General features: G+C 37.2%; 1 protein-coding gene across 2 annotated transcripts in view; it reads left to right on the top strand.

Annotated features, from left to right (window-relative positions):
* epha6 (eph receptor A6) overlaps positions 1-14,210 on the top strand; it is a 123,215-nt gene that overhangs the window by 19,398 nt on the left and 89,607 nt on the right. For both annotated transcript variants that reach the window (XM_059554238.1, XM_059554239.1), the window contains exon 3: positions 9,253-9,922. In XM_059554238.1, the coding sequence (XP_059410221.1) occupies positions 9,253-9,922 (670 nt within the window). The remainder of the gene's footprint in view (positions 1-9,252; positions 9,923-14,210) is intronic.

A 14,210-nucleotide genomic window follows, 5' to 3' on the forward strand; every position in this document is an offset into this window, starting at 1 on the left:
TTGAGCTCAAGAATAGCAGCAAAGCTTTCCAGGTAATACAACAGATTGAACACTGAACAATTTGTTTGATTAGTTCTGAATACAAGTGACCAGAATGCACAAACAACCAAAGAGTACCATGAGTTCTGCATGCAGAATTTCAGAGCAAAAAAATCTATCTTTGTTCACTTAGCACCTCCAATGGAGTTTCAATGAATAGTTCACCAACAAAAATGACTGAAGGTGGGACTTACCCTCAGGCCAGCCAAGATAACGATGTGTTTCGTTTCTTCTTTTGGAGAAATTTAGCGTTAATCACTTGCTCATCAGTGGATCCTCTGCAAAGAATGGGTGCTGTCAGAATGAGCATTCAAAGCATCACGGTAATTCACAAGTAATCCACACAACTCCAGCCCATAAATTAACATTTTGAGAAGTAAAATGCTTTGTGTTGATAAAAAATAAATCCGTTAATATATATTTTTAACTTCAAACGAGTCCTCTATCCATAATATTGCTTTCTCTTGTTATCTTATCTGAATTAGGAGAGAAATATGCACAGATCAACAATCAAAACAGTTTTAAACAAATATGTCAGTCAATTTTGATGTGAGAGGACAACAGGGGATGGATTTGATCACTGGAGGAAGCATTATTATGGATTATGAATTTACTGTGATGTTTTTATCAGCTGTTTGGACTCTCATTCTGACCCATTCACTGCAGAGGATCCACTGGGGCAAGTGATGTAATGTTAAAACTTCGATGAAGAAACAAACTCTTGGATGGCAAATTTCCATTTTCGGGTGAACCTTTTCTTTAACCTGGCGCTAAATGACTATTTAATTCAAGTCAGTATACCTTCTTTCTATGTAAATTAGGCTTGCTTTTTCACAAAACCCAGTGAGATGAGGAATTGCACCATGCAAATTGCATTCAGCAAAGTTTTGGGTGTGTTTCCGCCGTTTACGCATTTGCATAATTTCTGTAGCGAATCGGTGCTAAAACAATGCAGACAGTATGTGCGAATACCACAGAATTATTAGAGAATTCCGCTCATTATGTTGTGTATCGGTGAAGGAAACTTTGGCTGTGGCCATTCATTCCAGCTGTCGATAGGGAGGGGAACCTTGATAACAGACAGAACGAAATGTCAAATGTGTCCCTTTGCTGTTTCCTTGCGATGGCTCTTGTACAGGAGTCAGGATTACAAAAGAATGTAGAGATGTCGAAGGATTTCGGGTGGAAGTAGGTCATTGTTAGTGTTGTTCTGGACCGTCCAGAGTGACCCTAATGTCCCGTTGGCCTCTGCTGCTCTTGTTCCCGTTTTTCCTTTTCTGTTGCATGATGGAAGGGAACGGTTTTTTGTTGTTTAAATGACACAGCCTATAAATGCAGTCTTTCATCACTGTCTACCTTTTGTGTTTCTGCTGTTAGATGTTAGATTTCAGCAGTATCTCTTTCCATCTTTATCCACTGTCCCTCTTACTTACTTTCTTTGGCGAGGGTAGATGACATTTTCTTGTCTCTGTCTCACTCACTTTCTCTCTATCACTCGCGCTCTCTCTTTCCTTTCCTTCTTCTTTCTCTTATGAGAAACATGGTTTTGAATTGCTTTTCTCTTTCTTCATGCGGAAATAAAGTCATATCAGAATAGAGATTATATCTGAGTCTAGGTTGTAAAACAGTCTGGGATAATGAAAGCGAAATAAGACAAAGGATAGATTAGGCAGGGACGACCTAAAGGCATATTGATGTATGTCTGACTTTACCCAGAGCAAAATTAGATATTTTCCATGTCCCTTTTTGTAATCCAGACTGCATGTTCAAAATGAGATTTCAACACCTTGAGATATCTTGCACAAGAATTATTATTACTGAAACTAATCATTGTTGGCGAGTTTTTTAAATGACAGTACACCATGGGATGTCTACCTTTCTGATATTATTTTTCAGTTCCGTTTATGAGTATGTTTAATTTCCCATGGCCTGTTTGTTTGTTTTTCTTTCCATAATTAGTTTTATCTCTTTGATCAAGTAAACTGCTGTAAATTTGGCATGTGTTTTGCTATTAGTTACACTTTAAAATGCAAATAGATGATTTTTTTAGCTGTTTAACTGTGGATTTAAATTTACATGTTTGCATAGTTTATTTTGTTGTAATCAAATTACATGATATGCAGATTGTAAATTAATTAATTCATGAATTAATTAAATCATAAATATTATTGTGGTAGAATTTGAATAAACATTACAATAAGTGACTTTGTATGCCAATACATAGTTAATTTATGAAAGTTTATCAATTTATTGTAACCTTTTTAGCAGCCCATGTGAGTTGTTATAATTATGGTTTGTTACATGTGTATTTTTTTTTTTTTCAAATTTGATTTACTCTTAACTGTAACCTAAACATATAACAACAATTTGTATTTTCTAATACATATTCAAACCCCAGTCTAAAACACTTTATTGTGTAAAGCACTATAAAATTAAACAGGAGTTCAAGAATCGAATGGATTAATGTTTGATTTGATTTAATTAAAGAAAAAAATTCTGCACAAGCCATACTTTTTGCTCTGAAAAATAAACAAGAAAGAAAGCAAGTGAATAAATGCAGTGTTTGAGCCACAGGCATTGCACAAGGTTGAAGAGATACGTGACATAGAAATGAATGTTTGTCATTCATTTGGTGTTTTTATTGATGCCGTTTGAAGTGGAAGTCTATTTATCAATTATTGAGTCAAAGGTAGCGCCGGTATCTATCTCACAAAGCACTTCCATTACCCAAGGTTAACGTGTACTTAATAATTAAAAGATAATTAAACTCACACTCAAGCTTAATTGTATTTCCATTTGCCCAGGGCTCATTTGCAATTGATAGCCACCCCCCCCCCCAACTCCCCTGATAGCAGACCTTTATTTGGGTTGTGTAAATTGTATTATGGAGTCTCGAAGTGTGTACTTTCAATGCAAGAAGTGCAGAAAAATCAAAGCTTCAAAGATCAATCCTAAGCTGGATCTGACAAACAGAAATCAATGATGATAATAGATGCTTTTAAGCTATTGAGCGTACATATTGACATGCTAGTCAGTTCGGCGGCGCTTGCTGAAAAGGTTCATTTACAGCCAGAGAGGCCAAATATAGAGATTTCCAAATAGAGGACCACTACTGACAGATTCCAATTCAGTGTTGTTATAAGCTTTTCATATGCATTACTGTGTACCGGCATTATCTAAAATAACCTATGTCCTGATGTGTGCGTGCGGCTCTTGCCAGCGACTGCACCAGCGATATGCCTTTTTCACAGCCAGTTTCCAAGTGGAGAAATGATGAGAGATATCAAAGGAAAGTCGGGCATCTTAGATGTCTGCTGATATAAACCATTTTTAAACCATTTTAAAAGCAATGAATCCCCCCTCATCCCCAATATGCATTTCCTCCATGTCGTCTCTATACCATTCTGATCTGTGCCGTTTTTGAATCCTTCTCTGTGGACCCCTGCCAACTTTATGTGATGTGTAGCCAGCGATTTTAGCTTCATCCATCTCAGCTACTTTTATCAGTGCGTGTAGCATCTTAAGCCGCGTGCTGATATCTCATCCCCGCCGCAGTGTTCCTAGATGTGTCCGGTCACTTTCTAGCAGGAGATTGAAAACATGCTGCTGCCTCCCTGTTCTTCTAAATGCCTCATTTTACCACCAACAAAAAAGCTGATGTGAAACAAAGGGCTGGAAGGCAGTGGCAGTGAGAGAAGAGATTATAGTATCGGGACATGTATCAAACTACCCGCAGTCGGTGTGCTGTTCTGAGGTCAAATGATTTCTTTCATGACTTCATGAATGACATTAAATGGCCTGTCTGGAGATAATGAAAAGTTTGCTAAGCATTATCATCAGCATCAACTATTATTATTATTATTATTATTATTATTATTAGGAAAATGTTTGCCCATAGTCCACAGTCTCAAGGGGATTTTATAAACCTACGACTGCATGTAACAATAAACAGTAACACTTTATATTAAGGACCAATTCTCACTATCAACTAGTTGCTTATTAGCATGCATATTACTATCATATGTAATCAATAGTAAGAGGTGGTGCCTATACTAAAGTGTGACATAGCAAACAAATATTCTTAAATACATTTATAGCCATGCATTAATATAGCATTTACACAGTCATTCAAGTTTAAAAATCACATAGATAGATAGACAAATAATTACAAACAGGTTCCTAAATTAACAGTACACAAGTGCCAAAACTGTGAGTAGAAATTGGCTGCTTAGGAAATAAAACAGTTATAGTTACATATATCTGACAGCTGCAGTTCCTGGCTCATTTCACATGCTGCATGATGTTGCTAATGTTTTGGGAAAAAACTATAAAATGGGAATAAATATATTAATAATGCAAATGAAAGTTGCAAAACATCATTCAGTGGTTGATAAGACATATTTAAGGATGCACACACACACACACACACACACACACACACACACACGCACACACACATATATATACATATATATATATATATAAAATGGGAATTTTAAGCATAAAAAAGTGAAAACATTGCAATATTAGTTCTGATAATATAATTACTTATTTTGGAATAAATAATTATTTCATTTTAAGAAAGAAAACATTTGTCTAGTTAAGATTTAACCCTCATGACAACTTCCATGTGTGACCAAATCTCCCCTATTTGTTTGTTTATTTATTTATTTATTTGGTCACACTTTATTTTAAGTTCCAATTCTCACCAGTAACTCTGACTCAATAAACTCTTAAAGGCGCAATATGTAATTTTTCTGCTTTAAAAATAGCAGATATCACTATATCTATGTTATATATATTTTTTTGTTGTGTACTTACATTATCCCGACAGTTTCCACGAACTTTAAAATCCGGAGAAAATTATAGTTTAATTAGAAGACACGGCACGTTTCTTTATTTCCGTTTTGTCGCCCGTCTATGGCGTCATATAAACCTTGACCCCTCTAGTTTATCTAACTTCCTGCGGAACCGCCAAATACAAAGGTGAACAGAAGCAAAGACGAGACGAAGAAGAAAAAGTAGTAGCTTGCCTTTATCGAGACTATTATATTTTATATTTATATTCGTATTTATACCTCAATCAATAACTTAGTTATGGATCATGATTATGCTTTGCCTGCACGTTCTGTGAAGCGCAAACGTACGGGTGAAATAAATGACCTGAGAAGGTTTTGGGACGAAGAAGAAACGAGACATGGGTAAATATTGGAGTTGCATTTCCAAGATAGAGAGAGCTTCGTGACAAGCTGAAACTACAGAGAGATGCTTGCATTCTAATAAACAGGTATGCATCCATTCAGCTAACTATATCTATCCGTATATTTTGTGAAACGATGATGTCTTGTGTAAAACGCAGACGGACTAGCTCTCATGTAGAGTATAATGTAAATCTACATGTGTTCTATATCTAGCTGGATAAAGTAGCTTCAAATGCAGTTCACTATTTTGTTCGATATCATAGTATAAACGTAGCCTAATTATAATTATTAACGAAAGGCAACCGTGTTTTTTTTTTTAACATATATTACTACTAGCTAGATGGAATATTGATTTGATAGGGGTCTGATAATTCATATATCTCTCCGTTCGAAAATACGTGATTGTCAAAATACTAAGGCCGGTGACACACTGGCTGCATGGCGTCTCTGCTGCGTGCCAGAAGCGTGGCGGCTGCCTCGCGTTTTCTGTGTCTTTAAACACCAGAATCGTGCCTGACGCGGCGCGGCGCGCTGCTGCTGCTGTAGGTGACATAGAGGGAGACCGCTGACAGACCAGGCTCTTGTCTTCATGACAACAATATCTATACTTCATGTTGAACATAAATATAAAGCCTACTGATAAAGGACACCATCAACAGTATTGACGGTAAAATAGACTTATGTTTGACAGGTGCAATATTTGAAAATCGATAATTATTTATTTATTTTTTAAATTACATTTGTATCTGAATTTATGTCAACCTATAGACTTTCAAACATCAAAATGTCATGAATTAATATGTATTTGTGTACAAAATTACATATAAACATATTTTCCTATTATATTTTGCCTGGAAACGCTTCCAACACGCGTGCGTGTCGCGTGAAAAATAGGCGTCGGTTCTATTTCTAGCATGCACACGTTTTCCGCGCAGCTCGAGCCGCGCCTGAGACGCAGGTCTAATACTAGGGTCATACTCACGCAGGCAGTCTGCAAGCTCTAACCTATTAACATGGGAGCTGAATTAAAAACTGACACGCCACGCAGCTGAGACGCCGGCCTCAGTTGAAATGAGTGAGGAATGTGGGGAGCGACAGAGCGCGTGTTCCAATGAACAACAACTCCCATGAGCCTACGCTCTTTCCCGACGTCATCAAAGTACGTCTCATGTTATTATTTTGATTGAGTGACCCCTGGTGGCCAAAAAAATTCCATACTGCACGTTTAATTTGCTGCTTATTAATAGTTAGTAAGGTACAGTAGTTGTGAAGTTTAGGTATTGGGTAGGATTAGGGGATGCAGTATAGGTCCTTTTAAAACGAATAAATAGCCAATATACTAATAACAATAATAATAATCAGCGACAAGTCAATAGTGAGAATTGGTACCTATAGTAAAGTGTTTATTTATTTATGTACTTACATTCATTCAAATCTGTTTGCATTTCTTGTCTTAGTGTGTTTATAGTTGTTCAGTAGGTCTAATGACCTGTCTCTTTTCACAAGCATTTTAATGACATTATATCCAATTTAAACAGTATAAAATAATCATGAGCTGACTTGACCTGTTTAGAAATGGAGCCCTTCTCTTTCAGTCAAACTTTTTGGTTGCAAAGAGCGGTCCGTTGTGACGAGCTATCAGCAAACATCAGGGCTATGATACAGCAAGTTTCTGATTGAGAGGCTATTAGGGAAGGCTTAGCTTATCACTGCAATAATGAAAGTGAATAAGTAGAGGCTTTAGTGCTAATGAAGTACGTCCTTCCTAATTAATTATCAGAGGGAGATAGACTAGGGAGATAAGATATAAAAAAAGAAGAGGAAACATGATTGGATGAAGAGATTTATGCTGTAGACAGAAAGAGGAGGAGAAATGGTGAGGAAAACAGTAGAGTGCAAGAAAAGTGGGAGTACAAAAGAACAGAGTGAGAAAAAGAGACTGAATGGGTGGAAAATAAGAATGCCAGAACACAGTGAGAGTCTGTGAAAAAGAAAGTGAGAACATGTGGAAAAGAGAGTGAGAGCGTGATGACAAGATATGGGAAGTGTTTGGAAAAGCAAATGTGTGCAATACAATGTGTTTGGAAAGAGAAAAAGGATGTGTAAAAGAGAGAAAACATGTAGAAAGTCGCTCAAAGCAGAGAAGCAGTACAATGGCCAGAGGTGCTGTCATTACTGTTTGATTAAGCTGTAGCTTGTGGCTTTAATAAATCTATTAGTCTCTCATGCCTTGCTGTGTTCACAGCTTCAGCATTACCAAGCATATGGGTAGCGCATAACACAGTCTAGAAAAACTACCTAAAAATGATGCAAGTCTATTGAAAATGGCAGTAAGGAGTCTCACGTTGGCTGGATGTGACAGTGAAATAAATGTGTGTATGCATGGATGTTTGCGTGAAAACTGGACAGTATATGTACATTTTCACAAACAATGATTCATCAATTATTTTCATGCAAGAATTCATTCTAAATTTCCCAAAAATCACAGTTTCCACAAAAAGTTTAATTAGCACAACTCTTTTCACTATTGATAATCCTATTGTCAAATATTCAAATCACCATATTAAAATAATTTCTAAAGGATCATGTGACACTGAGGAGTGAAGTAATGGTTGATGAATATTTATTTTTACATCAGAGGAATACATTTCATTTTAACATAGTTAAGAGAGTTAAGAGATGTGCCATTGACAGAAGAGAAATATGAGACCTCTAAAACTTTTTTTTTTTTTTGGCCACCCACTGCAAGTATTTTCAAAAAATTTCAAACATTTATTATAGCCCACCCCCTTCCCCCTTCCCCATTTTTTTTTTTTTTAATGAATGCAATATTTCAAAAGAAAGATTATAAATCAACTTGAATGTAAGTTTCATAAAAAGAATGCAACAATTTGAACAAAAAGCTGAAAAAAAATCATATCACGAAGTTCTCTGTATAACAACAGATACGTGTGTATGTAACTAAATGTATTAAAGGCGTTTGAACTGTATTCAATGATGGCACACTAGGGATTGCTCAAGGATCTGCGTCATTTATTATGGAGATGGATGATTTATTTTGGGAACGCTAATTACTAGTTAGAGACATGTCAAACCAAATCAGTTCAATCCAACTGACTGACAGATTCCAATTGACAGATTCAGAGTCTACTGTACATCCGGAACTCTGCAATCCACAAAAATGTTCATTGCATGTATTCCACATACTGTATGCAGTGAGAAGCTTGTGAGCTGTCAGTGGTCTTGCCAGAGATGGCACCCCAGTGTATAATTAGCGTTTTGCTTTTTTTTTTTTTTCTCAAAAAAATTGTTTCCAAGTAAACCTTCTTCTCATGTGGATAATATTATTCCTCCAGCGATAAGAAGATCTCTCTGGAAGAGAGTACATAGAAAAGACGGGTTGTAGAGAGTTGCCGAACACTGTATTTTTTTTTTTTTTTGACTAGCTGCATATACTTACTATAATTATAATAAACATGAGCTTCCTAGTCAGAAATCAGACATGAACAGCCTTTTAAATTTGAAAGTGTTACAATGCTTAGAGAGCGTGGTAATGTTTATTTGATTGTCACTGTATGGGGATGCTACATTTTATTAAAAATCTGTTGGATATTGATTAAATATCTGCAAATCATTTTGGCTTTAATTATATTTCCTCAGGCAATAGGCAAGAATGAACCTGCTGTCCTCCATGATTCCTATTCTTTCCAACAACAAAGCACTTGAATGTGATAAACTTGTAATTACAACTTTAAATTAATGAATTATTAAATTAATGAATTATTAGGTTTGCATGTAAACATAGCCAGTGTTTCAATTTACAGTAAAAACTGAGTTTTTTCTTATGCTAATTTGATGAATCTAAATTCTGTTTGATTTCTCTGGGCTCCAGCAGCTGCTCTGAAGAACTCAACAAGAACATTGCCCTTCCCGAGGATTCACTCCTTTCTATAGCTTTCTCCAATTATCCCACTATCTGTCTTTTCATTCCTCTGTCCTTTGCTCTCCACAGTGGGACGCCATTACGGAGATGGATGAGCATAACCGTCCCATCCACACCTTCCAGGTGTGCCACGTTATGGAACCAAACCAGAACAACTGGCTTCGTACAAACTGGATTCCCCGGCAGGCTGCGCAGAAGATCTACGTGGAGCTTCGCTTCACCCTGCGGGACTGCAACAGCATCCCCTGGGTCTCTGGCACCTGTAAGGAGACTTTTAACCTCCTCTACTTTGAGACAGATGAGCCACATGGTGCCACTGCTCATTTCCATACCAACGACTACGCCAAAATCGATACCATAGCTGCCGACGAGAGCTTCACACAGACAGACCTGGGCGACCGTGTTCTGAGGCTGAATACTGAAGTGAGAGAAGTGGGCCCAATAGCTCGTAAGGGTTTCTACTTGGCCTTCCAGGACGTGGGCGCTTGTATCGCCCTGGTGTCTGTGAGAGTTTATTACAAAAAGTGCCCGTCTACCCTGAGAAACCTTGCAGCCTTTCCTGACACTGTACCGCGGGTGGATTCGTCTTCACTGGTGGAGGTCAGGGGAGCGTGTGTTGAGAACGCTGAGGAACGGGACACACCTAGGCTGTACTGTGGAGCTGATGGTGATTGGCTGGTGCCGCTGGGCCGTTGTGTCTGCAGCATAGGCTACGAGGAGAGTGACGGTCTCTGTATTGGTGAGTTCTAACATTAAATCCTGCTTTGTTTTCTGTATCTGCTATAGGGTTTGGCAGCAATATACATATACACTACATAGATTATGTAATTATATATTTAAGGTATTGTATTATAATAATAATGTGTTTTATACTCGCCAATGCTGAATTACAATATTTGATCAAAAATACAGGAAAAATTCACCTAAAATGAAAATAACCTCATGATTAACTCACCCTCAAGCCATCCCAGGTGTATGCAGTATGTCTTTCTTCTTTCAGACAAATACAATTGGAGTTATATTAAAAATGTCCTGGATCCTCCAAGATTCTTACATATAAAGCCCCCACATCAATAAACAATGTAACGTTGCTATTTGAGCATAAACAATATCTGCAAAGTTACGATGCTGAAAGTTCAAAGCAAATGGAGATACTGTCTTTTAAAATTATAGCAGTTTAATGTCTGCGGTTACAGCTCATAGGGTCTACAACAAGCTACTTTCCAGGTTGGTGACATCACAAACCCTGAAATTTACATAAACCCCATCCCAGGAACATGCATCAAAGGGGGCGGGGCCATGATGCTGTAGAGAAGAGGAAGAGTTGTTGCCATGCCACAAGGATGTGCTTTCAAATCAATGCATAAAATCCATGTAGAAAACAGCGCATCCTTGTGGTGCGGCTGACACAGAAGAGTGTACGCAGCCTGCGCTACCGTGATGTGGGAAGAGACAGAGAAGACAATTTTTGAATAAAGTCGTTATTTTTGGTTTCTTCTCGTACAAAAAGTATCATCGTCGCTTCATAACGTTACGGTTGAACCACTGATGGCAGATGGACTATTCTGACGATGCTTTTCATACTTTTCTGGTCCTTGGCAATGTTTTTCACTTGGCGGTCGATGGGACAGTCACAAGCTTCCCGGTTTTCATCCAAAATATCTTAAATTGTGTTCTGAAGCTCTTACGGGTTTAGAATGACATGGGGGTAAGTGATTGATGACAAAATTTTAATTTTGGGGAAGAGTATCCCTTTAACACTTGTTAGACTGCACCAAACACAATCAGGCCTAGAAAAAAGCACTCAACCACCCCTTTAAATATGGATTATCCAGAAATAAAAGAATGTAATGCAATATACTGTACAGTTTAACACATTGAAAAAAATATTTATAAAATTAAAATCTATATCTCTAGCTCTTGATTAGCTCGCGTTGTTTCAAGACCCTTAATATTTAGTATTTTGTTTTTGCTTGAATGTGTTCTCTGTGTTCTTACCTGTGTATGTGAGTGGTGATTTTGCTGTGATTTTGATTTTGCTTGTGGTTTTCATTTATTTATTTAGTTTTGAAAGTTACAGTTTCTGTATTTTCTCTGGCTTCAGATTTGCTCGTAAACGGGCAACCCGGAGCGGAGGTAAAGCAGAGTGATTACAGAATGATTTGAGCCGGGAGGGAAAATTACTGTCACTCCATTCCACTCACATATTGTATTCCAGTCTGAACCTTGCTTGTCAACGTGCAAAGCTTGAAACTTGACTTGCTATTTTTTTTTTTTTTTTGGAACTGTTTGTCTTGGTGGGTCAGCTTTTGTCTGAAATGTGCATCACTCGATATCTGCTTCCGGATTGTTGTAACATTAAGGAGCTATTCAGTATAACAGCATTTGCTTGTGGGACATTGCTTAAATATAAAGTTAACAATATATAAAATTAAGATTTTAGTCATACCACCTCTGCTCCATTTGTGATTGACTGAGAAAAGCCCCATTCCTGACAGCAGGTGAAAAGAGATGAGAGAGTCCTGCTGTGATCCAATGATGCAAGTAGATCTCCTTTAAGGAAAGAGGAAGGGACAGTCATAATGGAGACATCAGTGACTGACCCGGTTCATGCTGCGGCAGCCTGTAGGGAGGTTCTCTGCACATGTGAGAGAATAGAAGATGGCAATGGGAGTCAAAGGCATCATTGCGTTCTCCTCATTATCATACAGTAACTGAGCATTTCAACCATTCTCCAAGAGCTTTAAAGATTCTGAGGTGTGAGAGGCACTTGTACCTCTCTCTTTCTCAGGATTTGTAAGATGCACCAGATGAAGTATCACTCTTACGATAGCACGCTGTCTGTGATATGATTTAGATTTAGTGAGTACATCAGAAGTAAAGCTCTGCTGTCATGAGGCTGTTCAGTGTATCTCTACTACCTGCATCCCCCGTTTCCTGCCACCTCTGTCTCTTTCTTCCTCTTTGCACATTATCTAAGCAGATCACTCCTCAGATTAAGGCTGCAATCGCACTGGCACCTGTCAAAACCCTAATCAAATCCCCAGCGTCAGGGCGGCTCCTGCTGCAAAGTGAATCCATAATCAGCTCTCCCCTGCCCATCAGAGACCAGTTGCTCAGCGTGGTGTTTGTGTGTGTCAGGGACAGAAGCAGAGGAAGAGAGAGACAGATGAATTCCTGTATTTTCAGAGTATGTGCTGAATCTGATGAAATCGAACTTCCTGACTCTTGGTTAAGTTTGTTTGTCAGTGATCCAGATGTGTCAGTTTGAGGTTGGCACTGTCACGTATATTATTGATATATGCGAATTTAAATATGGATTATCCAGAAAAAAAAGCATGTAATGCAATATACTGTACAGTTAAACACATTGAAAAAAATAGTTATAAAATTAAAATCTATATCATGATGTATGGTTTTGGCCCTCTAGCTCTTGATTAGCTCGTGTTGTTTCAAGACCCTTAATATTTAGTATTTTGTTTTTGCTTGAATGTGTTCTCTGTGTTCTTACCTGTGTATGTGAGTGGTGATTTTGCTGTGATTTTGATTTTGCTTGTGGTTTTCATTTATTTATTTTGTTTTGAAAGTTACAGTTTCTGTATTTTCTCTGGCTTCAGATTTGCTCGTAAACGGGCAACCCGGAGCTGAGGTAAAGCAGAGTGATTACAGAATGATTTGAGCCGGGAGGGAAAATTACTGTCACTCCATTCCACTCACATATTGTATTCCAGTCTGAACCTTGCTTGCCAACGTGCAAAGCTTGAAACTTGACTTGCTATTTTTCATGAATCTGATGAAAATCGAACTTCCTAACTCTTGGTTAAGTTTGTTTGTCAGTGATCACTGTCACGTATATTATTGATATATGTGAAGTGCTAACAACAATTGTGAAAATAAGTTTCTCAAGTGTTTTTAAACAATAATTAAAACATTAAAAAATAAATAATAATAATAATAATAATAATAATTTCTAAAAATCCATCCTAGGCAGCTTTCTATTAGCCAGTATAACAAATTCACTTGACCAACTTGAACCTGATGCAATTTACATTGGGAAAAATTCCACTTTTACTTGAAACTTCTGATTGTGTAGATTCCTATGAAATGACTGGATTTCAAATGCTAAGTATTGCCAAGCAACAGTAAATAAAAAGCAGTAAAGACTACAGTTATATATTATTTACTCTACATAAACAAAAAATAAAACCCTAAAACTTTAAATCAGGTGTTTAAACAAACAAACCATTAACTACGACTTTTGCCTCAGTAAACTCAGAATTTGCTGCTTATTAATAGCTAGTATGGTAGATGTTAAGTTTAGGTATTGGGTAGAATTAGGGATGTAGAATATGATCATGTAGAATATTTACTAATTATACTAATAAACAGCCAGTATGTTAATATTAGGCATGCTAATAAGCAACAACTGTATTTTAAAAGTGAAAATTGGTTCATATACTAAACTGTTATACCAAAATGTATTCATATATGGACACAAATATGTAAATTCATTTTGAGATGTGCTAAAGATTTCATTTAACAATGTTAATGAAATTATTAGTGTTAAAGATGTACTTTAAGTACAGTGATGATGGCCAAAGTAGTCTAAATAAAAATAGAATGAATACAAAATAAATGAAGAATATTGGCTGCAACATGCTGACAATTTAGTCTGCTTCCCTATTAAAAAAGTTCATTTTAATCACAAAGAACAATGTTTTTTGTAGCTCTTAAGCACTTGAAAATAATTAGCCTACTTACGGTTTTCTGCCAACTTTTGGAATCTGTTTCTTGTCTGCTCCCTTGGCATTATGGGACAGCAGACAGCAAGTGTTCACTGTTTGCACACTTCAGAATCCCAGCAGATGCAGTATGTCATCCTTGTATTGTTTGCCTAATGTATCATGAAGGATTTTTACATTCTACTCATTTGACATTCGGCTGGAGAGACTGTCTGTACTGTTGCCGGACTAATATTCTGGGGCGCTTCCTACTGCTGTGGTGCTTTAGAATCTCGCTGTCCGCTG

The sequence above is a fragment of the Carassius carassius genome, chromosome 7 (assembly GCF_963082965.1).
Source record: "Carassius carassius chromosome 7, fCarCar2.1, whole genome shotgun sequence".
Lineage (NCBI taxonomy): Eukaryota > Metazoa > Chordata > Actinopteri > Cypriniformes > Cyprinidae > Carassius > Carassius carassius.